Source organism: Phragmites australis, chromosome 17 (genome assembly GCF_958298935.1).
Source record: "Phragmites australis chromosome 17, lpPhrAust1.1, whole genome shotgun sequence".
Lineage (NCBI taxonomy): Eukaryota > Viridiplantae > Streptophyta > Magnoliopsida > Poales > Poaceae > Phragmites > Phragmites australis.
Window position 1 is genome coordinate 17,100,079 of NC_084937.1, and position 26,495 is coordinate 17,126,573.

Consider the following 26,495-nt stretch of genomic DNA (forward strand, 5'->3'; position numbering starts at 1 on the left):
CCTAGTTCGCAAAAGCACCCTAGGTTAGTGTCTGTTGAAGTGCAAAAGTAACTGAGACAATAGAACTTGAGAATAGAGTGAATTCATTGATTCAATGCATTGTCATTTGTTATATATAAATACTAGATGAAGAGGTACCGTTAGGGAGGCACATGTCCTTAACAAATATGAACAAATTGGTGTTGTTGGAGAGGCACCTCTCCCTAATGGATTCGAGCAAATAACCGACATTAGCGGTTACACGATGTTGATCAATTCTCAAAAGTGGCTACTCGAGGAGACTTGTCGAGGGTTGTTCCTGACAATGATACCGAGGTATACCTGATGACGGGTGCGTGATCCATGACCTAGAGCCGTATGTCATAATTGTGTAGGGGTGATAAACTCAAGAACATCAGGAATTATCCAGGTTCGGACCTCCCTTAAGATAATAGCCTTATATCCTGTGTATTTTTTTTTATATGGGTCTGAATAAACTGGATCCACCTCCCTTCTTCTCCGCGTCTCCCTCCCTTTATATATCCGAGGGAGAGAGGACTTACATAGGGACCCAAACTAGACCTAGGCCTAACTAATCCTTCTAACCTATGCTTATTATTACGGCAAGTGGCCGCTTTGCATTTGCCCTGTCGGTCTACAAGGTCTGTCCCATTGATCTCACGCCCATGCCATCCTTATCACCCTATCTGCCAGGTCCCGTCCCCACGCGCCCTATGCGCTCTTGCAAAACCTACTACCACGCTTTGCTAGGCCACCCCGTGGTATTTAATGCTACAGGACGAGACACGACAAGCCTATGCCGATCACATCTAGGTCCGCCCGAAAGGACAACCTGGGTAAGAGATAACACTTGAGTGGAAAAGTATGTAATGAAATTAGACTGATTAGGCACATACTTGTCCCGCGACTAGAGAAAACTGGTCGCGGGGTTTCCCTTTGAGACCTAGACACTAGTCGGAGAAACTGATCATGTGCTCGCTGGCTGGACGCGCCGGGGGACCATGCTCCTGCCCAATCATGATGTGTAGAAAAGGTTGATATTTGACCACCGTGGGTTCTCCTGCCAAGGGACCCTATTATTCTTTACACCGACAGTAGCCCTCAAGCTCCCTCGTGGATACGGTAGACTGAACAGTTTGTCATGTGGTTGTGGTCGGACCCAGTCATACCATTTGGGCCCGGGTGAACATGAGTTCGCCTAGGGAGTGGTTGACGACATGGTCCACTTTCGTGGCTGGCTTAGAAAACCACATCTCGAGGAGATGTTAAACGTCCGGAGAGAGAGAATCCTGGGAGAGAGAAAAAAGGAAGGCGTGTGTGTGGGAGAGGATCGTGGGAGAGAGAAACTTTAATTGACGCTGGACCTAAGAGGATTTTGGTTCCCCATGTGTCCTCTTGAATTCCGAGACAGTTAGGCTCACGGCGGTTGGGATATCGTGCTGGCCCTATAAGTTGGACAGCCAAAGGCTCCCCACAAAACTTTTCGCCATCTCCCTAGTCACCAAGCCCTAGAGCCCAATGCTCATCGCCTTCTTCTTCATCAAAGCTTTCCTTAAAGCCCCCCTAGACATCCCATGGCATCGCGCACTGGCAACGAGCCCGACTTTCCCAAGTCGAAGTGCACCGAAGCGAGGCTGAAGGCAATGTACGAGAGTTGTTTGCTCCCTCATCGCCTTTCTTCTAGGTACCGTGCTGGGGAGGACACACCTGCTCCCCATGAAAGGGAGATCATGATGTTTTCGTCCTTCTTCCTGGACAGTCTCGTGCCATCCTTCTCCAAGTTATTCACTACTGTCATTTCCTTCTATAACATCCATCACCTCCACCTCAACCTCAAATCCATTATCATGGTGAGCGTTTTTCCTCACATGTGAGAGAACTTTATCGGGGTCGAGCCATGCCTCGATCTCTTTAGGTACTTCTACACGGTCAGACCGGTGGTGGTTGGGCCGGCCATCAGGAGCTGCGGGTTTCATCTCCGCGATGGCCTCGTCGGCTCATACCTTGAGATGGGTCTTAAGTTCTCGTGGTCAGGCTAGAGGGAGGACTGGTTCTACCTCAAGACCGAGGACGCCATGGATAATACCCGTGTGCCAAGCGGACCGGCTCAGTACCATGAGGACTGGGGAACCACCCCCACGCCCACCATGGAGTTGTTGGTCCTCGTGGCCTAGTTCAAGAATCTCGTGAACGCTAGGCTGACGGGAGTGGACGTCATCCGTGACTTCGTCAAGCACCGGATGTGCCCTCTGCGGAGGAGAGAGCACCTGGCCTATTTGTACACCGGGAGGGATGACATCACTTGGAAAAGCTCCACAGGTAACATCGCATCCCTTTTCGTGGTGTCTACTTGTTGATCGTATGGTATCTTACGTATTCCCTTATCTCAGAGTTGTCTGACGATGTCGTCGACCAGTGGGTCAAACTCGTAATGGCGGCCACTGCGAGGAAGAATGGACCTCTGCGAGATGCTTTTCCACTGTGCGATCTGTTGCTTTTGGAGAGGGCCTGCCACATGGTATGCCTGGCTTTTTCTTGGACTTTTTGATCCCCGATCTTCCCATAGGTTGAGGTTTCATAGTTTGTATTATAACAAGATCTTCCACTAGTCAATGTATTATGTCTGGTGACTGCCAAGGCCATGGCCACAAAAGTCAGCACAGCTGGTCACGGAGGTTGCCAGACTGTCCAGAGATAGACGGAGGCTTTTGGTGGCGGTCTCAAGAGTGGCACCAGCCAGCAGGGGGCTGACCTGCATCTTTCCGACCAGCCTCACCCCGACCAGGTGCCCACCAACCAGACATCCCTCGACCAGACCCCTTTTGCCCAGACTGAGAGTGGTCAGGCCACTGCCGGTAGAGCATCTGCGCTTAGGGGGGAAAGATCGGTGGGGGACTCGTCTATCCTGGATGTGTCCAATTGCATTCATGGGTTGTCCGCATGCATGTCCTCCTCGAATAGCCAGTCCAGTGGCTTTGTGAGGACCAGGCTAGTGCTCACATCTCTATGTCTGCGATTAGTTCTCTGGTTGGTGTAGGATACACCGAGTTTGTATTCTCCTTTTGATTATGTGGTTCCATTGTTGTTTCGAGCCTTTGACCACTCCTATGGCCCCGGTCGTGACTCCCCCTCCGGCACCACAGTAGGGCGTTCCGGTCCCTCCTCCAGTGTTGGCCTCAGCCCTGGGAGCACTAATCGTGACTCCTGTGCCAACAGAGTTGATCGTGGAGCCCATTCTCGAATCTGACCTGCTCTCTGTGGTCGCCTGATTTTCAGCCTCGGTCCGCAAGCTGGTTGCCAACAAGGAGGCGGCGGTGAGTAGGTGCGTCAAGCTGGAGAGGTAGCTGGCTCAAGAGAAGGAGACGAGGCTCGTGCTTCAGCAGAAGTATGGTGAGCTCCAGCGCCAGCAAGCTGTGCTTGCTGCCAAGAATCTCCAGCTCTCGATGGATGAGCATACCACCCACGACCTTCTCCTGGATGCCTTTAAGGTATTGGCGGATCCCTTAGGGAAACTTGGGCTGGACATCATTGAGCCGCAGTCACGACCCATAGCCCTGTCCTGGGCCCGTGTCACTAAGGTTCTCTTGGAGAGGTTTTTCGAGCTCTTGGGTATCCTGGCGGCGAAAGCCGCGAAGGACGTGGTGGAGGCAGTGAGGGAGACTGCGAGGTACGTCCTCCGGAGCTACCACAATCATGACCCAACTTCTATCCGGACATCGTTCGTGAGAGAGTCGCGACCACGAGACATGAAGCTGAGGAGAAGCTGTAGCAGAAGTGCCAAGGGGCTGTAGATTTCGTAGAGTCTATTTTTAGGGTGGAGACCGCCGAGGAGTATGAACCAGGCAGTAACTCTGGCTTTGTAATATATCTAGACGATGCCTTTTGTTTTCTGATAAGCTTGTGTCGCCGCTGTGGTCGTAGAATCCACGACATGTCTGAAACTGGTGCTCACTCCGAGCCTCGGACCATGCCCATAAACGAAGCGCGACTAGAGCCGACCGGCCCCTCTGCTTGTAGCGTGCCATTGACCATGCTTACCGAAGACTTTGGCGACCAGCGTACTCGAAAGGCGATGGTGGGTGTGAGCGGGGTTTTGTGGTCGAGCGAGGGAGTCTATAGTGCGATCTCTAAGGTACGTTGGTCTGACTGTCCGAGCTACATGCAATCTTAGGCTAGCCGCATAAATCTTTGACCAGCTGACTCTTGCATGGCTCTTGGCCTGTTTATTGACCAGCTTATCGGGAGGAGCAGCTTACGGTACGGTGGGACATGGCATAAATGACCAAGGAGAACGACCAGCAGCGAGAATAGTTCTAGGATTGCCTCAGTCGCTTTTGGGATGAGCTCCTCGTGGCGTGGAGGGACCATGAGCAAATGGTTAGGGAGAATGATGAGCAGCATGAAAAGTTCTACGATCGCCTTAGTCGGGCTTTTACCCCCTTCGACTCGTTGCTCCTGTCTGTCGACATTCAGGTTCGTCTGACACCTGGGAACACTATGACCGGTCATATTGACTGGTTTTTGGTGGCCTCCGAGGAGGCTCGTGATCTCGAGGACATGCTTCGCGTGATGGTGAGTGACCACTTGCTGGATGTTGGAGCCATCGGCGCCTGCCTTGCCTTGGCTGCATCCAGGAGCATTTTCCACAAATTGATCTTATCCCGGCAGTCTCTGAAGGTTTTACCAACGCTACAAGGACCCTGGAGGAGCTTTGAGGTCAGGCTAACCTATATTTTCCTATCATTCATTCTCTTTTTTGGACTGTTCAATTTGATCCCCTACCACATGTACTGATCAAAATGTTAGCGTCAACCCCCAGGTGTGGCCCGAGAGGTTGCTTTGTAATGAGAGGACCTATTATTTAAGCAAGTTTTTCTTGTGCTCAGGAAGCAAGTAGATTAGGAGTGCTTGCTATGCATGGAGGGATCATGTTGCACTACTCGCGAGTTAGGTTCCAGGCGCTCGCAATGTCTTAGCAGGACAAGCCCTTCGACGGCGACCAGCACCCGACCCGATTTGAGGCATATGGCCTCGTGGTTGTTAGGGTGGCCCTCTGCATGACAAGCCCCTCGGTGGTGACCAGCGCTCGACCCAAATTGGGACCTGTGGCCTTATGGTCATGATCCCAGGAGCGTCTATACCTTTGACTTTGCGCGAGTGGCTACATCCGGTTCTCATCCCACCAGGGTGAGCAATCAGGTGGGAAAAAAACTTGGTTGCCAAGGAAACAAACATAGATTCTAATAGTTCTAGCCCCCAACCGTCTGGTCTGAAGAAGAACTCTGACCAGGCGGTCAAGCCTTTGAAACAGAAAAACTTACAATTTGGTGGGAAATAATTTTTGTTCGTGAAATCCTGCAAAATAGAGAGCATAGTTTCTAGAACTTTAAAAGACTTACAAGTTATGTTTCCATGCTCGTCTGGAAGGCCCTGCAAAATAGGAAAACAAGCTCGTTTTCGAGCAACCTTATATATAGAACTAATGTTGCACGAGCTGTGCCATTTTTGGCTGACCTCCATGGCGAACTTGACCATGCCAGGTCGAGAACTATAGACCGCATCAGGGTTGCCCACGAGCAGTGTCCGTTCTAAACCTTGTGATTGTGGAAACGCCTGGGGTTTCATCGGCATTGGGCTGCTCAAAGTTAGAGTATGTTCACGAAACTCTTCACTCAGGTCTATATCACCTCTCACCACTCCACCTGGTTACTACCTGAGTAGTTGACCATCGAAGGTGGTTGACAGGCGATCTTCAACTGACCAATCGAGTCTCGTGGTTCGTAGTTATTCGGTGCTTGGGCTGGTTGGTTGATATATCGGCCATGGTACAGTCATAGCATGCATCATTTCATCAGCTCGCAAGCATCCTGGAGGGCCATGGGACAAGAGAACCCTTACCGGAACACTTTTCTGACCAAAGAGCGGTATGAAGCGTGGCCACCACTGATGCATCCGGGGATGTTGGGAAATGCTATGCTCCCCCATTCCTGAGTGACATATTTCAGTAAAAAGTTGTTGCTCCTTCGATCGTAAAAGCGTCCATCTACCAAGGAGTATTTTTTGAGCTTGTCGCATGACCTTTTTTTGCTGACATGTCATCGTTAGGGTTGCTTGATTCTGAAGGTAGTTCGAGATCTGATCCATCAAGGTCGTACCTGAATCAAGCAGGGCGACCACATGATGGCTATCCGAGGTCGATGGCACCAAAGAAGGCGTTACCTCCAAAGGTGTTCCTCTGGTGCTCCGTTTCCAAGCAGAACATCCCTTCCACATCGGTCCAAGACCATAGTGGGTGGTCATGTGAATCTTTTTTTTTCAAAAACTCTGACCATGATGAGTGCACAAGAAGAGGCCAGATGGGCCAGCTCACTGGCCTAAGAAGTTATCCTTACGAGGGACAGTGCAGACTTTAAAGCCGATAAAGCGTCACTCTAGCTTTCTTACTTTGGAGCATCGTCGTTGGCTGGCCCAAGCACTGGCACCCTATATGTACTTGGGTTATGCCCATCAGCGAGTCCCTTATTGCTAGTTGGTGTATTAACCCTTGTACGGGTGTTGCTCGTATTCTAGTTAACAGGCCCTTATACTCCGCAATATCGTCTAATAATTGAAAAAAACATAACTAAACTATGTACCTGAGAAGGTCGCTAGTTGGTGGGGTCGAGCTCGTTCCAACCCCCGCTCACCTTATCATGAACGACCTATCGGCATTTATGGTCCTATGCTCGTCCATCCCCGGTTTCGTACGCCCTTCTTGCCAAATGACCTGTACCGTGTCCACAATATGTGGACTTCTGATGTTTTGAGCAAGCTATTTCTTTTCCTGTTATCTGCAAAAAAAAACGACTGTTCTTTCTTTCAGAAAAATTGAAGAGCGGAAGACCCTTTTTTTTGTCCTCCGGATGAACCTGCTTAAAGAGGGCTTATATCTTGTTAGCTTCAGGGTACTATTTTACTTGATTAGGGATCTTACCTTACCGGCGGCTCTGGGTCATTCTGTAAAAAGAGAGGAACTTCCCGGACGGCCCTGTAGTTGTTGGGGTGGTTTTCCCCCAAGGCACACGGCTTGGAGTCTATCATCAGGACCCGATAGCGTGAAGGTCTCTGTAGCCCCCGGACTCATCTAGATCTTGTTTCATGGTGAACACCCCACATCAACCCGAGTCCTTGGAGCCAAGCTCGTCGATTGTGGTGGATCCAGTCATGGGTAGCCCAAACATACTACAGAAATTTACCAAGATGCGAAAAATGCGTCCCCTACCTGACGCGCCAAATGTCAAGGGTTGTCCTTGATAATAATACCAGGGTATACCTGACGATGGGCGTATGATCCGCGACCTAGGGCCGTATGTCCTAGCTGCATGCGGGTGATGAATTTAAGAACACTAAGAGTTATTTAGGTTCGGACCTCCCTTAGGATAATAACCTTATATCATGTGTATTATTTGATATGGGTCTAAATGAATTGGATCCAACTCCCTTCTTCTCCGCGTCTCCCCCCTTTATATATTCGAGGGAGAGAGGAATTATATAGGGACCTAGGCTAGACCTAGTCCTAGCTAATCCTTCTAACCTATACCCATCATTACAGCGAGTGGCCACATTTCACTTGCCCTGTCAGTCTGCAGGGTTTGTGCCATGTCCCACGCCCACGCCATCCTTATTGCCTGGTCTGCCAAGTTCTATCCCCACGCGCCATCTGCACTCCTGCAAAACCCACTGCCACACTTTGTCAGGCCGTCTCGTAGTATTTAATGTTACGGGATGGGACACGACAAGCCTGTGCCATGCCGGTCACGCCTAGGTCAACCCAAAAGGATGACCTAGGTAAGAGATAATACTTGAGTGGAAAAATATGTAATGAAATTAGACTGATTAGGCACATACCTACCCCGTGATCAGAAGAAAGCTGCTCACGAAGTTTCCCTTTGAGACCTGGAGACTAATCGAAGAAGCTGGTCATGTGGTCATTGGCTAGACCATACTCCTGCCCAATTATGACATGTAGAAAATATTGATATTTAACCGTCGTGCGTCCCCTGCCCCCCTATTATTCTTTACACCGACAAGATTTTTCACTTCTTGCATAGTTCCAACTGAAAAAACTTGAAAAGTATCAACTACATAAATTTTCGAAATAGATGTTTCAATTTGAGAAAAGATTTGAAACCAGAAGTTTCGATTTGAGAAAAGTTTCTATTCGGCAGGAGGTTTCAGTTGAACGGGCTCATACAATAGTCATTCCCGATTAGCTCAGTGCCCTGGTGGCCGCACATTTGGATCATACCCACGGTAGCCCTGGCCAAACGCGCCTACGGTAGACCTGGCCAAACGTCAGGTCGTCATATTTGGGCGGATTTTTGCGGCATCTAGAGTTTCCCCAACATTTTTCCAGCATAATTTCCAGCGCGGAGCATGCATCGCTACTTCTTTCATTGACCAACACTCATTCATACACTTGCTGTGTTTCGTAGTCTACGGTCGTATATGTCCCAAGCAGAGGAATCGAGAACAATGACATGAGAAAGCAGTTCAGATCAAGTTGGTCGTAGAACATGTAAAATCTGTCAATACTTAGTGGTACACGAAGCATATCCATTAGGGAACTAATGAGCACTAAGAAGCGCTTCATTAAGTGGCGGAGTCGAGAATTAAATAAAAGTGGCTCATTTACAAACGCTAACATGAGTCAAATGGAACAAATATAGCTATAACCAATTTTCGATAAAAAGTCATATATACTCAAAGATAACAAGAAATAAAAGGTAATCATAACCATTGTTTTTTCTATCTAGACCTTCAACCACACACCAATAAAAGTTATAGGACTAGATGGTACCCTAGGTGTGCACTAGGATAAGGGGCGACTGCCCCCTGCTGGATCTGCCCCTATGCTCATGGGCATAGACAAAGTTTTTCATATGCCATCTAATACACATGTTATGGTGCAAACTTGGATGCACGTATAATGTATACACATGTTGACTTTCACTTAGCACCAATAATATTATCGCAATGTGGTCCTTCAAGGAAAAAAAAGAATTATCGGGGTGGAGAATATCGTCGACAAGGAAGACTACAATCAATTCGACACGCTACCTCCTTTCGGAGAGGACTTCAACTTTGATCTCATGGAAGAAACTGACAAACCACCATATGTACATCGTGATCATAATGAAGGGTGAATTATTAAGACAGATTAAGTAGCTTTATTCGTATATTAATGAAGGACATGAATTAATATGTATTAATGAAGGTGAATTTTTTTATTGATTTACATTAGCTATAGGTATGAGCATATTTATTTTTGATTTTTAATTCATTAGAAAATTTAGTCATGAAATTTAGGTATATAGTAAGCTTCAATTATATTTTTTAATTAATTAGCAGGCTGTAATATAGAAATTAAGGTATGAGCATAATTATTTTCCATTTTTAATGAATTTAAAAAATTATCCATGAAATTTAGGTATGTAGCAAGCTCCAATTATATATTTTTTAATTAATTAGAAATTACAATATAGAAATTTAAGTATGAACATATTTATTTTCCATTTTTAATGAATTATAAAATTTAGGTATATAGCAAGCTCCAATTATATATTTTTAATTAATTAGCAAGCTTCAATATAGAAATTTAGGTATGAGCATATTTATTTTCATTTTTAATGAATTATAATTTTTTTATGAAATTTAGGGATTTTGCAAACTTTAGGTATGAAATTTAGGTATATAAAAAGTTGAAATTAAAATAGATATGTTTTAAAATTAAAATTAATATGAATATTGGCTTGTTGTAGATTAGCTGAATGTTAATAAAAAATCTCAGTACCAAGTACAATAAAAATATTGAATAGCGCATGGGTTTGTTCGGTCTTACTTGGGTCAGATCGTGGGTTCGAGTCTCGGTGTGTGCGCGCAATGCAAACAATTTTTTTGCTCCCCCTCCCCACCCGACACCAGTAGTGAAAGGGGTTTCACTACCAGTGGACCCCTAGGGACGCCAGTAAAAGGAGTTTCACTGCCGGTCTAAGTCATGAGCCGATAGTGAAGGTCCTATTTCACTGCCGGTCGTCCTCTTGAACCGACAATGAAGGCCCTCCCATATAAAAAAGAGTCGCCGCTTGCACCCTCCAACACTTAGAATTTTTTCCCCTTCCGCATGCACCCTGTGCCGAATCGCATCTCGACACCGACACCAGAGCCCGCACCACCTCGTCGCCCCATGTTGCCTCTATCATGTCGCCCACATCGCCTCTGTCCTGTCTTCAACCTCTGCCTCGACGCCACCACCGCCTCCCCGATGCCACCCCGACTCTTCTGCCACCGTCGAGACTTGTGCTCGTGGGAAGTTGAACCCCCGTCGCCTAGCCCCGCTGTCCTTGCCACTTGGAGGGATGATCCCTCCCTAGAGCACCACCTAGCCCTGCCATCCCCAACCCATAACGCGGTTGTCGACCTCTGACGTGACACCACCATCGCCTCCTCATCAGCTTGCCTACGCACCAACGAAGCCCAACGACCACCTACTTCTCCAGCTCCCCACCGCCCTCACCGATTAGTCTCTCCAAGGTAAGCAAACCCTAGCTCGCTTTCTCAGACGATGATTATATGCCTGATCGTGATGATGAGCTACATGATTTGTATGTGTTGCGATATGTGATTATGATCGACGTCCATTTTAGGTTATCATGTCCAGCTGATTTGTTCTATTCTTGATTTGTCCTTTAGACAGAATTGATTGAGTGATGTTATACATTGCTCTATGATGATCTAAAATGCTAAAATCAGGCTTAGAGGTAGTCCAGTGATTTTAGGCCCTTTTGCATACTGTTTTAGTGCCTGATCACCTGAATATTTTGCTTAGTAATGCTGAATTGAGGTGCAGTCAGCTGCTGTCTTAGTTTTGCTTCTACTATGTTATGTTGCGTACTATTCTGTTCATTTAATTTAGCTACTAGATTCTCTCTGTTACATGTTCGATCAACAGAATTTATTTGTTATTGGGCTAGCTGACTTGATTTTGTGCTTGTAGGAGGCTTTGCCATTTTCTAGTGAACCTTTTCGCATATTTTGACAGCAACTGTGTGAAGTATAGATTAATCAATTTAGTACATGTAGAGGGCCTTTTATCACTTGTGCATTGTGCCCTTTGGCCCGGTTAGTGAAGTACTCTATTTGTCTAGCTAGGGAGCATGACATGTTGGGTCCTGGAGCCAACTAGAATAATGATTAAGAGAGCCATGATTAAGATCATCAATTATATCTAGTTTTAGTGCATTTTAATGTTGTGGTTTCAATTAATTGCTTATGGTCATGACACATGAGCTGCTAGTGTTTTTGTTCCTAGAGGCCGATCTGGTCTTTCACTGTTGCTGAGAACAGATGCTCCTATGCTTGATCTTGCTCTATGATGATACTCAAAACATGATAAAAATAGATATATATACTTGCTTGATATAGCTTATATTTACATGCTAAGAACAGATACACGCTTAATCTAGCTTATATTTACTTGCTAAGAACAAGTACTTGCTTGATCTAGGTTATATTTACTTGCTAAGAATAATTTCTCCCTTTTTCATCCCTCCTACTAATTCTAGTTTTTTGAGAAGGCCATGGACAAATGAATGGTTGTCCATGACCTCCCTTCTATTTGTAGTACAAAGTGCTACATGCCTTCATGATTAAGCTTTGATGTGTGGCAAACTTGTGATTCGAGGTGGTTTCGGAGGTTAAGTGTGAAAGAATTTCTGCAAAGCTGAGGGTGTTCTTTGCTGCCTTTTTGCTAAAAATGATAAGAGAAGATGTTGCTCCTTCTCTCCCTGCTGCCTTTCTACTAAAAATGATAAGAACATATGTTGTTCCTTCCCTCTCTTGCCTTTTTGCTGCTGTTGCTCCTTCTCTCTGCTGTCTTTCTTCTTAACATTATAAGAACATATGCTCTTTTCTACAAGTTTGGGGACTTTTATATATTTTTATTTCTGGAAAAGATTTTCTTTGTTTTGCCATGTTTAGCCTCCTACATTAAATTCTCTCTTGGGAGAAGCAAATATTTCTATTGAAATACAACTCCTCCAAGTACTTTGGCCCTTGTGAGTTCAGATACTACTACTTGTATTTCGAAGATGAGGCTTACAAAACGTACATTGGCCCTTGTCAAATAATCAATATTTGTACGAGAGCTCTTTACATGGTTGGTTTCATATTTTCTAGAAGTGAAATTATGTGATTTTCCGAGAGGGAAGGGAGGAAAAAGGATCTAAGAGGGAAGAGAGGAAAAAATATCTAAGAGGGAAGAGAGGAAATTAGGGTTTAGGGTATGTGCTAGAGTGAAAATCATGACACGTGCAGGTGCAAATGTGCTGTATTATTTAATTATGTACTATGAGTTGTAATTATGTTATCACAATATTGTACTTTTTTGGGTAAATATGTTGTATTATTTGATTATGTAGTATGAGTTGTGTACAGACACAAACAGATCATGACAATGTACTTTTTTTTTGTTAAATATGGTCATAATGTACTCATTTATAATATAGTATGTGTATGCATTCTCTCCATCGACTCCCTCCCGGTTATCTCACTCTTTCGATAGCCTCTCTCCCTCTCTGGTTGACTTTCTCTCTATCCCTATCTTTTCTCAGCTCTCTATATGTAGAACACTCAACTGCTCATCGTCATCATATGTAGAACTCTCAAGAAGGGATGACACCATCAACTGCTCATCGCCATCGTATGCAGAACACTCAGAAAGGTGACTTCTTTGATCCGGCCCAGATGCTGGAAGGAGATGTGCTACTGCAAACATTGAAGAAGGTAGCCCAGTTCACCAGGTTGTCTCTTGCCTGCTCGGATTCCCTAACGTAAGACATGGTCTACTCTATCTCCGCGTTCCATCATCTGGCTTATGTTCTCCATATTATGCATTGAAGAGGACTCGAACCTCCACAACTACCTTAACCTGGACCAAACAAATACCCGTGGAGGCGATAAGGTAATTCATAAGTAGATAAATGCATCTATTGTACATATGATCGTATAGATTCTTAATACTTTTTTTCGCTTATATGCAGATGCCTAATGCTTTGGAGGGTCACGACAATGATCAATCCCAGGAGCGGCATCGTGTCCGAGGTCCCTCGAAGATGCCTGGGGACGAGAGCCAACTACACTAGAGAAAGTTCTGGGTCCGTACAAGTCAATTTGTGGGATAGCTATTAAGGATCACGTGCTTATCAGCTACAAATTGTGGACTGACGAATGAGGTGATCTGCACGTGGTCCCTGATTCAATCAAGAATGACATCTTGCAGCCATCATATTAGGGAAGTTCGAGTTCCCTAAAGAGATAGATATGGAAGTAGTTAAGTGTAAGGCACTAATGATCATGGACCTTTCATTTAAGAATTGAAAGGGCACACTAAAAAGAACCTATATGTAGAAAAGTAAAATGCCAGATTTCAGCAAATTGTTGCAATTGCAAGATCATTGGCAAGCCTTTGTGGAGTATAAGTTATCGGAAGAAGCACAGAAGTTGAGTGAGGTGAACAAAGAAAACTCGAAGAAGAACCATTACCCTCACAAAGTCAGGAGTCGTAGATACGTGAGGAAATAACAGCAATGGCAACAAGAGTTAGATGAATTATGTGAGAGGGGGTGTCACACATGAGACGGTGGGTTGGAGCGAACGATTGGTGCACTTTCTTTGTGGTAGGGGTGCTTCTTACTTAGCTGATGGAAGCTTATGCGTTACAACCTCCAAAGATCAGGAAGTGACGCAAACTCTTGCAAAAAGGCTTGCGGACGCCCACACACAGTCTACACAAGGCTCTTTCAAGCCAGATAGGGATAAGAAACGAGCTCACCTTGGCCCTGGAAAACAAGGAGCGCGGTGATCGCACATGAGGCATTGGTGTGATAGGTTAGAAATATGGATTTCCATGCGCCGTCGACAGTTAGAAGAGTCGAAAGAAATCTCAAGCATAGCAAAATGCATAACGAAAGATAGAACAAGCTAGGATGATGAACATGTTTGAACTTACACTACAACGTGAGAGAAAACATACATATGTAAAAATAAGATAAGCAATACATGAAGCCATCTGGCTTAAACCGAACGCCATTGGGAGGGAACAGGAATACCTGGCAACATCTCCTAATATTGTGCGCTCTAACCTCGGTGGTTGTTGGAGTAGCTGTGCATCCACAGGAGTTCCAGAAGCCGACTCCATCACTTATCCCATGGACCACATCATAGCACGGACACCGTGTGAACTGCATATTGGTGCTAAGAACATTACCATCAAGGTGGCTTCTAGCGTAGCTTATCCCCACGACGCCCATGAACTTTTACACGAACGTCTGATACTAGAGGGCTACGCTGTGGTCAAAGTAGATGAGACAATTGACCATTACTTTCATATTGAGGTGGACTACCCCGCAGAGCAGGGGGGAACACTATAGGAGAAAATAAGCACACATTCATCGTGTGAGAGAAGGCCTACATAGTGTTTCCAACAGGGATAGCTCTCGAGAACATCTACTCTCCACGACACCCCGGCCCATCGTCGCCTTGTAGATCTCCCTCTCCTCAGCCATCTCCTAGAAGAACTCCACCTCCTTAGCCATCACCTCATAGAAGCCTACCACTCAATAAGCCAGCCATCATCTTAGAAAACATGATCAGGTTCCACAGCATCCAAGAAGACAACATCATCTAAGAAGTTGGCAGAACCCAAGGATGTCTATTCACTTAATGTTGAGCAAACTAAAAAGATTATGGATGCCAGTGTAACGGCTTTTTTCCATCCTCTAGCACCTCCACCGAAGCCTGTTGTGCCTGAAGATAACATGAAAATTTTTATGAATATAGCCAAAGTTAAATAGATGGGGGCGACTTCAAGTAAGCCACCGACTAACTACGAACGCATCAGCAAGAAGCATGCAAAAAGCAAATCAGGTCCAATCGTTGATGATGCTCCAAGCATTGGGGGATTTCTAGCTACTTCTGGATTAACAGCAAAGCAACTAGCACAGGTTGTTGCGGGAGCAGAAATCCCAAAGTTGGATGTTAGATGGCCGTTTGAGTTGGGAAAACCTTTGGAAAATAACCTTGTAACTCAAATGCGTTGATTACATCTATGGTACTTGAGCAATCCAAGCAGGGTATACATGCGTTCCTTGTAAGATACAGAGATGAAGATTTCCTCAACGGGAATGGCTCCTTCTGGGTGAAATTTAAGTGCTTGTATGAATTGTACTAGGAATATGCCCTCAACGTGTCCATAATCAGAGCATGGACACTGTAAGTGACATATGTATATAATTCACGTTATATGATCTTGTACCTTCAAATTGCATGGCTAACTTCTTGTAGAATGAAGATCCACACATGCAAACAAGAATTAGATAATAAAATATGATTCATCGATTCTGAGCTTGTCAACGAGGAACTTGTACAGACGAATCCAGACTTCACCAAGGACTACTTATTGAAGTGTCTGCTTCACCACCAACACAAGACCTTTGTACTCTTACCCTAGATCTTTGAATATGTGTTTGCATGCCAGGGCGTTCTGCTTTTACAGGCAACTCAATTCTAGTACTAATTTGCTATGGTGATATATTTCTGCAGTTTTTATTGGATCATCCTTGTCATCCACCTAAACTTGAGCAAGATTATTGTCTTGGACTCATAAAACAGAGCTCAATCAACTAACCAATACAACATCAACATGCTAAATAGGTTAACTCGATCATTTAATCTTCACATCGATTGTATCTAAGTTTAATTGGTATTTGTCGGTGTATCAGGAACCGGGGGTCCCTAAATCCCGAGGCCAGGCCAGCCATCCGCCACATGGCGCCATCCCGCGAGGTCCCTCCGGTAGGATGAGAAAAGATCAAGTCCCAGGAGAAGGTGCTCGGGGCCACAGTCAGTGGTTCCCGAGCACCCCAGTTCCCCGATGATCCACGGAGTCTAAGTACCGGGAAGAAAGTGCTCGGGGAGGTGTCCGCTCACCCCCGAGCACCCTAGTCCCCCGATGATCAAAAGAGCCAAGTTCCGGGAGAGAGTGCTCAGGGCTGCGTGCAGCAGCTCCTGAGCGCTCGGTTCCCCGAAGATCCGCACTAGAGTACTCGGGAGAGAGTGCTCGGGGCTGCAAGTGGCAGCCCCCGAGCACTCGGTTCCCCGAAGGTTCATGCAAGAGTGCTCGGGAGAGAGCGCTCGGGGCTGCACGTGGCAGCCCCCGAGCACTCGGTTCCCCGAAGGTTCGGGCAAGAGTGCTCAGGGAGGTGAACAAGTACCCCCGAGCACCCAGTACCCTGAGGACAAGGATAGGCGTGCTCGGGAGAGAGTGCTCGGGGATGTGAACCGTAACCCCGTGCACTCGGTGCCCCGACGACCCAGAGAGGCCCCCGAGGGGCCTCTCGATGAGGTGTCAATCGGTCAGAGGTCCGAGGCCGCATTTAATGAGCGTGCGTGGCCTTCACCTCCAACTGCTCCCGCCGCAGCGTCAGTTCCTGCCATGTTTTGGCAAAGAGGCGTGGGGTCATTAATTGCACGGGTCCCGTCCCGTGTCATCCGGTTTGTCTTGGGATAACGTCGTCAGGACCAAGGCGTTCCGTCTGGCGCACTGCTGAGGCAGAGGAACAAGATAGGGCAGGCACGCCGGGTCGTTCTGCGGTTGCCCGGTGGGCCCTCTCCGCGGCGCCCATTGCCAGGGCGTTTATGGTGACAGGTGACCGGGCGTGCGACGCATTTTTCACCCCCGGTCACTTCACCCAGAAGAAATGATGACGCCTTTTCCAGTCGTGGCGTCTTGGAAATTGTGCCCCCTCCTTCCCGTTCGGGGCATGTCTCGGCCGGCAGGTACTTAAAATAGCCGGCAACGCAGAAGCAAGGGCGATCTCCGCTGGACTCGAGCTCTCTTGGAGAAGACCAAACACAGCACCAAGAACGAAGAACACAGGCGATAGTAGACACTGTGAGCAAGGTAGAGCATAGTTCCATCCGAAGAACAAGGAGCCTCAAGCTCTTAGTTAGGCCAACATTCTTGTAACCAGCAACATCCTTGAGAGACTTCCTCAGGATAGTTATAGCATCCATACAGGAGTAGGGTATTACGCCCCCGTACGGCCTGAACCTGTCTAAATTTCGGTGCATTTACTTCTCCTTGCACTAGGTCGATCACCCCCACCACCGGCCGTTGCATTCATCCCCATTTATTTCTCCAACGAACTTATTCAGGATCATCCCCCCGGCCGAATCTCTAAAAAGGGGTCTCTCGGGATCCCTGCGACAGGAGTTAATCCTCCGACAGCTGGCGCGCCAGGTAGGGGGGATCATCCCTGAATCTGTTTGTTTGTTTTCTTCCACAGAAAAAATGGCCGGTGGTCACCGCCTCCAGCGCTCCGGCTCCAGTTCCAGCGGGGAAATGCAGCCCCTCGCACAGGAGGCCCTATCCGCTGCTGCATCCTAGCAGCAGCCGCGATCTGCACGCGTGGTGTTTCCCTCCCAAGGGGACCAAGGCGCAGGGCCCAGCCGGGCCACCGCCGCCGCCGGTGCACCATCCGACCCCCAGCAGGTGGTCGAGACTCCGGCCGCCAGGTCCGCATCTGGACAGCGCCGGGCGCCTCTCTGGCGTAGGCTCACCTTCGGCGAGGCCAGCCCCGGGAGCGCGCTGCTTGCGGCGCACGCTCTCCTCAGGCACCCGCCTGTCCAGGCGACGCCGGAAACCCCGGAGGGCCGCTGGCTCCAAGAAGTCGTTGCCCTGGTCGGCACTGCCCGCCGCCAGGTGCTGGCCGAGAGTTCTCGCGCCACCACCTAGCGTGGCGCCGCCAAAACCGGCCCATCGTCGGGTAACGTTCGCACGGGCCGGGGGGCCTCCAGGCGGAGCGCCGCCCCCTGGCCGCGTCCGAAGCCCAGGACCTCCGCTTGCATCTCAACAAGCGGAGGGGCCACGAATATGCGCGCGTCACTCTCGAGCGCCAGCGGGAGACCCAGCAGGAGGCCGAGGCTGAGGACCAGGCTTCCTCTTTGCTGGCCCACGATCGCCAGGATTCCCTGGCTCGCCAGCGTTCACCGCCAAGGAACGCCACCCGCGCCACAGGGTACGGCACCGGCTGCCGTGCCTTCACTAGTGAGCTCCGCCGGGTCAAATGGCCCTCCAAGTTCCGCCTCGAGCTGCCAGAGAAGTACGACGGGTCCATCGACCCCGTTGAGGCGGCCGGTGGCAGTGAAAAGGTGATAGCGAATTATTTCCATGTTGCCTTGAGGGGTTCTGCCCGTTCTTGGCTCATGAACTTACCCCCAGGATCTATTAGCTCCTCGGATGACCTCTGCCACCAGTTTGTGGCTAATTTTCAGGGCACATTCACGCGCCCCGGCTTGGAGTGCGACCTCCATGCCGTTAGGCAGCAGGAGGGGGAGACGCTACGGCACTTCATTCAGCGTTTTAGCTAGGTCTGCAACACTATCCCACGGATAGCCCCCCACGCTGTAATCGTCGCCTTCCGGCAGGGCGTCCGCGATGAGCGGATGCTTGAGAAGCTAGGTACGCACAAAATCGAAACCACTGTGGAACTCTTCGCACTGGCCGACAAGTGCGCCAAGGCGGCGGAGGCGCGGGCTTGGCATGCCCCGAGCCCCGAGCGCCCCGCCGCCAACCAACCAGGTTCTTCCCGCTCCGACAGGCGGGAAAAGAAAAAGAGAAGGAGGCACGAAGCTGCCCCTATCGAGCCGGCCTAGGGCCCCTCCCATCGGCCGGCCCAAGAACCCGACCGCCGGCAAGAACACCGGGCGGTCGCCGACAGGCGGCCTGCGCCCGCGCGGGCCTCGGCTCGAGCTCCCCAAGGGCCCCGGCACCTGCAAGGGCACCAGCTCCCGCAAGAGCCCCGGCACCCGCCCGGGCTCCTGCTCCAGTGAGGGCCCCCGCTCCCGCGGGGCCCGAGCCAGGCAAATGATGCCCCATCCACCATACCAGATGGCACGATCTCACGGAGTATCGTACGGTCAAAGGCCTCATCGAGCAGCGCCAGAGGGAGCGTGACGAGTCCCACGGGGGGGGGGGGGGGGGTCCCGGCGCCGCCCCCGGCAACGATGAGCTCGGCTTCCAGGAATCAGAGCATACCGTCGCCTTCATCGACCGAGGCACTTACACGCCTTCCTTGCGGCGCGGCCTCAAGACCATGCGGCGCAAAGTTTGCTCGGCAACCCCGATCGAAGAGGCCGCCAGGCCCCTGAGGTGGTCGGATGTTCCGATCACGTTCAGTATAGCCGACCACCCCTCCAGTACTGCAGGCGTGGGGCGACTATCTTTGGTAGTGTCCCCCACCATCTGCAATGTAAAGGTCGGCAGGGTGCTGATCGATGGGGGCGCGGGCCTTAACCTCCTCTCCAAGGAGGCCTTCGAGAAGCTGCAGGTGCCCTCCAGTCATGGCATCTTGGAACTTGTGCCCCCTCCTTCCCGTTCGGGGCATGTCTCGGCCGGCAGGTACTTAAAATAGCCGGCAACACAGAAGCAAGGGCGATCTCCGCTGGACTCAAGCTCTCTCGGAGAAGACCAAACACAGCACCAAGAATGAAGAACACAGGCAATAGTAAACACTATGAGCAAGGTAGAGCATAGTTCCATCCGAAGAACAAGGAGCCTCAAGCTCTTAGTTAGGCCAACATTCTTGTAACCAGCAACATCCTTGAGAGACTTCCTCAGGATAGTTATAGCATCCATACAGGAGTAGGGTATTACGCCCCCGTGCGGCCCGAACTTATCTAAATTCCGGTGCATTTACTTCTCCTTGCACTAGGTCGATCACCCCCACCACCGGCTGTTGCATTCATCCCTATTTATTTCTCCGATGAACTTATTCAGGATCATCCCCCCGGCCGAATCTCTAAAAAGGGGTCTCTCGGGATCCTTGCGACAGGAGTTAATCCTCCGACAGTATTTATATTCACGTATAGGGCATACACAAGATACTGCAAAAAGAGTATTATCTACTTTCCGTACAGGAAGCAGTATGATATAAAAACCGACTTTCCAGTACGCAGAGAATATTCATGTTTTGCATTTCCTACTAAATAAAAAGGTTCAATTCATTCCACTAATGAATCCTTTCCTCTCTAAGTGTACGAGGTAGTCACTCGGCAACAATCTCTGCAGGTTCTATATTCTTAATTTCATGCACACATTCAGTAGAGATGGAGACACTGCCATGTTTAATAATGTTGAGGTATGAAATTACACATCGATGCCTTTTTTTCAATTTCTATACATGTGTAGTGTTTCGGTGATTAATACAATCGTATCATTGTGACTAATACATATATTTTGAAGGAAATCAAATTCTTTAATTCACAATGATTGAATTGTTTTTCTTGATCCCTCATGAAATTCTATTGGTCGATCAAAAGACATTTACGTAAAGATTAAGGATCTTCTAATTCTAAGTGTCACAAGGTGATGACGGATACTTAGAATAGACATAGGTCTCCTTTTTGTCTTTTGACCGTACTATAAAGGGAGGCTAAGTGTTGTAGCTTGACCTAGTTAAGTCTAGACATAGTTGGATGCATACTTGCGAAAATCTAGTACTAGGTAGCTCAAAGAAATCCATAGGTGAGAAGTTGAGAAGTTAGAACTCAAAGTCGATTGAATTGGATGAGTTTCAGGAAAATTGTTCTCACCGGATTGTCCTATGTGAGAAGGATTTTACTCACTGGACTATTTTTCTTCTCTGTGAAGATTTCAAATGAACTTACCGGATTGTCCGGTGATAGAAGGAATTTTCCATCGGAGCATTTAACAGAAGAGTCATTTTTCAGAGAAATTTGAAGTTACATACACCGTATTGTCCGGTGATCTAAAGGACTCATACACCTAACTATTTAACAGAAGGATCGTTTTTCTGGAGAAAATCATAGTTGAACTGACCGGATTGTCCGGTGACTTAAAGGAGTCATCATCGGACTATTTAACAGAAGCTTGGTATTTTCGGAGGAAATGGATTATAACTCACCAGACTATGCAATGATGCTATGTGGAAGAACACTGGAGCTTTTTGCAACGGTTACTGACAACTGTCAAATCAGCATTTGGGAAAAGTTAACTCATCGGATTGTCTGGTGTTAACAGAGGCGTGTGCACCGGACCATTCGGCGTTCACAGAAAAAGTGAGTGGTTGGGCAATGGCTAGATTTGGACCTCTAGCCTGTATATATACCCCTCACTTGGTTTCATTTGTCCCTCTTGTAACCCAGAAGCATTCATACATATTGTGTATCATCTAGAGGCAAGGGAGAGCACTTGAGGTGATTTGCAAGTTCTTAATTGAAGATTAAGGACTCCATTTAGTGCTTCAAGAGTAGTGAGTGTGCATCTAGCTGTTGTTTTAGGCTTGATAGGGATCAAGTGAACCAGTTAACTTGTTACTCTTGGTGGTTGTCTACACCTAGCCGGTTGTGGAGATTGGAGGTGTTCTCTGTGAGCTCTTGGAGGTCTTGTGGGAGCCCCGGGAAGCTCGGTACTTGGTTTGAGCCCGTCAATCTGGAGATAGAGAAGTGACAATCACTAGTGAGTACTTGAGTTTTGGTGACTCAAGGGGGAGCGACATCCTTATGTGGATGCTCCAACGAGGATTAGTAGAGAGTGCCAACTTTTCGATACCTTGGGAAAAACTCGATGTCCTTTTCCCATACTCTTGTTACATTCCGCATTTTGCTTCTAGCATTTCCTTCATGCAAGTTTCAATTCCGCACTTTACTTATGTTCCATATGTTTGCATGTTTGTGCTTATCATTTTAGCTTGCTAGGTCGTCTAGTTGCTTTTATATTTTCTAGGCTAAGGTTGCTCTTTGTTCTAGAAATCGATAGTTAGTTTAATTTTTGATTAGTGCCCTATTCACCCCCTCTAGGGCCATTAGATCCTTTCAACATGTTCAGGGACTAATTTCGATTCTTCAAATGCAATGCTTCAGACACCGCACAAGTGCAATACTCTCTAGGGAAATACATGTCATTCAGGAATAGATCACCGAGTTCTTCATCAAATATGTTATCAACCCAAACAGCGAGTTTCATGAATCGATTGTGCAGTCGTCATGTGAGGGACCTTTAGATGATACCATACCTTTTAGTAGAGAGTATGCGATAAGGAGAAAGACTATCCGAAACTTTGATAACGTATATATGTTCAGATGACACCATATTTCTTCATTCAACGTGTTACCTCCTTTCGGAGAGGACGTTGACCTAGGTTACATGAAAGACACCGACGAACCTCCCTATATACACTATGATCATAATGAAAGGCGAATCGTTAAACCAGATTAAGTAGCTTTATTTGAATATTAATGAATGACATGAATTACTATGTATTAAACCAGATTAACTAGCTTTATTTGCATATTAACAAATGACATGAATTAATATGTATTAATGTATTAATGTTGACCTAGGTTTCATTGTATGCATGTATTGAGAGGAGAGAGAGATGAGAGAAAGGGGAGAGAGAGGGAGGGAGGGAGGAGAGAGAGGGAGAGGGAGAGGCAAAGCATCACCAGCTCAAGACTTCAGTCGGCAGTAATAAGCATCTTCACTATGGATGTCCCGAGCCAGCAGTGATAGTCGGAGACTATCACTACCTGTTGTCCACTGCTAGCTGGGAAACCAGTAGTGAAAGGGGTTTACCAACCGGCAATGAAGATGACTTCTGTAATAGTCTCTCTCTCACAACTTACAACAGTTGCACCAACGAGTTCCCCCACCCCGACATCACCTTCTCATCTCCGATAGCGTCCACATCGTTGGATCCGCCACCACCTCCCTCCTTCACGTTAACCCAGTGTTACCAGGCTATTTCTTCACCTCCTCCACCGCTGGCACCACTCACCAACGACCCTCCACCACCTCGGCCGGTTGCACTCCCACCGCCTCACCCACCATCCCCATCCTCCGTCAGTCTAGTCGCTACCTTGGCATCCCTCTAAGCCCAGGAACCCCTCCTGAAGCCCTAACCCATCGCTGGAGTGAAAAAAAAAAGCGCATCGGCTGTAAAGAAGTGAAATTTCAAGCGATTGAATCCTAGGAGAAGTGATCCACGGGTAGCTAGCTTGCTAGAAACTCACTAGCACACATCAATCCATCACTAGCCAGCCAGCAACATGACCCTCATCGCGCAAGCTCCTGATAGCCATAGCAATATGCTTCGCAACCATGGCATTGGCCTCTACTGCGGGCGGTGCGTCAGTACAGCCTGAGCGCCAAGAAGGGAACCACGCCCCCCAAGTCACGGCGGAAGAGGCCACCAAGCCCCAGCTGACCGTCACGCCTCTCTACCCCACGCAGCCATGGCCACAATGGCAACAGAGCACCAACCCCCCACTTCCAGCTCTTGCCGTAGCTCCACTGCTGGCAGCAGTGGAATGGCTCGCCCACGGCGTCGTCAGCCTGCCAAAAGACAAAAGAACTTGGTACCTACGCAAGAAAGCATTCACTTCTCGTTCATTTTTGTACTCGCGATGAGGAGATCGACGTCAGCCTGCCAAAAGACCAAGATGTTTGATGTGTTGCCTCCTGGGCGGATTTTGCTTTGACTCGTCGGCAGCAGGAGCCCACAATGCGGAGCCAAGAATTAAATCAAGTAGAGGCTCGTTTATAAGTGATAACACGAGGCCAATGAACCAAATATAACAATAACTATTTTTTTTAATCCAAAATCATGCATACTATAACAAGATAGAAAAGATAATAATCATCATTGTTTCTTCTACCTCATACAAGGACTTCAACGACCAAGGTACGCTGGGTAAGGTCTTGATTAGCCCAGCCAAACACTTCTCGAAGACAGAAGCAACTTGATTCTCGAAGCCTTGCAGCTACTGCCTTTGCTCGCTCGCGAGTTCGCGCAGCTCCCGAATCAGCTCTTCCAGATCCAGCCACGAGCTGCCGCCTTCGCGCACGGCAGCCGCCGCCTCCGCAGCGAGCTCCTTCGCCCGCATCGCCACGTGGCGGCAACCCTTCCCGCAGACGGCCGCGTCCAGCACCCGCGCGACCTCGTCCGCGCCCGGCGCGGCCTTGAGCCCGCCCCAGCTCACCGGCACGGCGGCGCCCAGCTCGTCCACGAGCAGCCGCGCGTTCACGAACTGGTCCGCCGTCATCGGCCACGCTAGCATCGCCACTCCGGCTGCCACGGCCTCCAGCGCCGAGTTCCACCCGCAGTGCGTAACGAACCACCCCACCGCGCGGTGCCGTAGCGCCGCCACCTGCGGTGCCCACCCGCGGATCACCCTGCCCCTGCCGCCCGCTGCTGCCGCGGTGCGCTCCTCGAATCCCTCCGGGAGCGTCGCCGTCGCCCCCACCGCCCACACGAACGCCACCCCGGTCCGCTCCAGCGCGGCTGTCAGCGCCGCCGCGTGGGCCGGTTGCAGCACTGCCACGCTCCCAAAGCTGATGTACACGACGGAACCGTCCACGAACATATCGAGCCAGGCGCACAGGTCGGCTGCGGCCACGGCCGTCTTCCCGCCGCGGCTGCCCGCAGCACCGGCCTCCGGCGCCACCGGCCCGACCGCGTGCACACGCCTCAGGCCCAGGTCTGCGAGCGGTGCCTCGAGATACCGCTCCTCGAGCCGCCGGAATGTGTTGGACACCAAGGCTGAGCTCTCCAGGTTCCAGAGGAAGTTTCTCCTGACTCCCTCAGAGACCTCGTCGCCCTCCTTGTGCATCCGGTACATGAGCGACATCTGCCGCCACGGGTACCCCGGGGCGCCTGGGAGATCGGGGAAGACGATCGGGCTCTCGTCATCGCTCTCGTCCGCGCGCCTGGGAAGCCGGCGGAACAGCGAGTGCATCACGGCGGTGCCGTTCGCGCCGGACGGTGAGAACACGACCCGCGGGACGCCGAGCTCGACCGCGAGCGGCTGCGTCCACCCGCAGAAGAAGTCGGAGAGTATGGCGACCACGCGGTCGGGGCCATCCGACCGGGCGCGGACCCAAGAGCCGAGCGGGCCGCGGAGCCCGGCGAAGGCGACGATGAGCGCGGCGAAGAGAGCGGGCGGCGCATCCTTGGCTGTCTCCACGCCCGCGGGGACGGCGGGGTGGGAGGGGAACGGGAGCGTGAGCAAGCGGACAGCGGGGTGCGCGGCGGCCACGAGCGGGGCGGTGGCGGGCGTGGCGACGACGGTGAGGCGGAGGCCGCGGGACGCGAGGATGCCGGCGAGGTCGAGCAGCGGGATCATGTGGCCTTGCGCCGGGTACGGGACTACTAGGACGTGCGGCGCCCGCGCGGTGGTGTGCTCGGTGGCGGCCGCCATGGCGATTGTGGTCGGCAGTGAACGGTGACTGCGGCGCCGCGCGCGAGCTGGTGTTGTGGCGTTTCGTGGGTGCGTGCGATCGGGATCCAGTAACTGCGTAGAGCTACACTAAAATACATTAGACTCCTCCTTATCTATCGGATAAAAATAACGGATCAGATCAAATACTACTCATATTTTACTGTTATAGCAGCTACAGTAAAAATACATTGTGCGTGTGCGAGGGAATCAAAGAACAAAAAAATCACCTCGATCAGAGTAGCGGCGTGCCCCTGCATACGGGTGCAATTAATATACTGAGATCTGCAATTATTTAAAGAGATTTTGTTCGTGTGTGTATCTTTTGGCGGAATACGTTCAGATTTGACTCGTAGAAGGTTAGGTCCTGTTTGTTTCCACTTAAGATTATAATAAATTAGCTTATTTGTGTAAAGTGGAAACAAACAAATAGATTATTTGTCCAGATTATTATAAGTTAAAGTCCAGATTATAATAATCTCATAAGCTGTGGAGGAGAAGCTTATTTCAGCTTATTTCAGCTTATTTCGACTTTTTACTATACTACCCATTGAATTTAGAGAAAATTACCCACCAATACCACTCCTCCCACCCCACACCCGAATTCCCCGCTTTTTATTGAGGGCATTGCAGACTTTTGCCAACAATCCAGACTCTAATAATCCAAGTTGCCAAACAACTCACAGCTTATTTTCCTCCAACTTATCATAATCTAGTTTATTATAATCCACTATCTATAAGCTGCTTATTATAATCTTAAGTGGAAATAGACAGGGCCTTAGTAATGTCTTTCATACATTATCATTTGTTTGATTCTTTATTCTTAAGAATTTTCATCATGAATTCAGTGAAGTGTTTTACACCTCTCAAATGGCTTTAATAAACTGCATCTATATAATTTTTTGGGCCGTATCTGGCCTTGGCTCTGGGCAGGCCACGGTCCAGCCATGAGTCATTGAGTGAATTGGGTCACGATTAGCATAAATCGAAAATGATTCAGGTTCAAAATTCTATAAAAAAAATCCATTTAAGAAATAGGTAAGCATCTTCATGGAAAAGAATGTACAAATAGTCCCTTCAGTCACGAAAAGACGATAAGTACCATCACTAATTTTATAGAGTTACATATCTGTAGTACTCGGACAATTCTTTCAAAAAAA

At 48.7% G+C, this 26,495-nt stretch overlaps 1 protein-coding gene across 1 annotated transcript; it reads right to left on the bottom strand.

The window, feature by feature from the left end:
• Positions 1-23,711: 23,711 nt before the first annotated feature.
• LOC133897508 (UDP-glycosyltransferase 89B2-like) lies at positions 23,712-25,532 on the bottom strand. Its single transcript, XM_062338268.1, has one exon. It carries the CDS (start codon positions 25,315-25,317, stop codon positions 23,881-23,883), a length of 1,437 nt encoding a protein of 478 aa, XP_062194252.1. The 5' UTR covers positions 25,318-25,532; the 3' UTR covers positions 23,712-23,880.
• Positions 25,533-26,495: the final 963 nt, after the last annotated feature.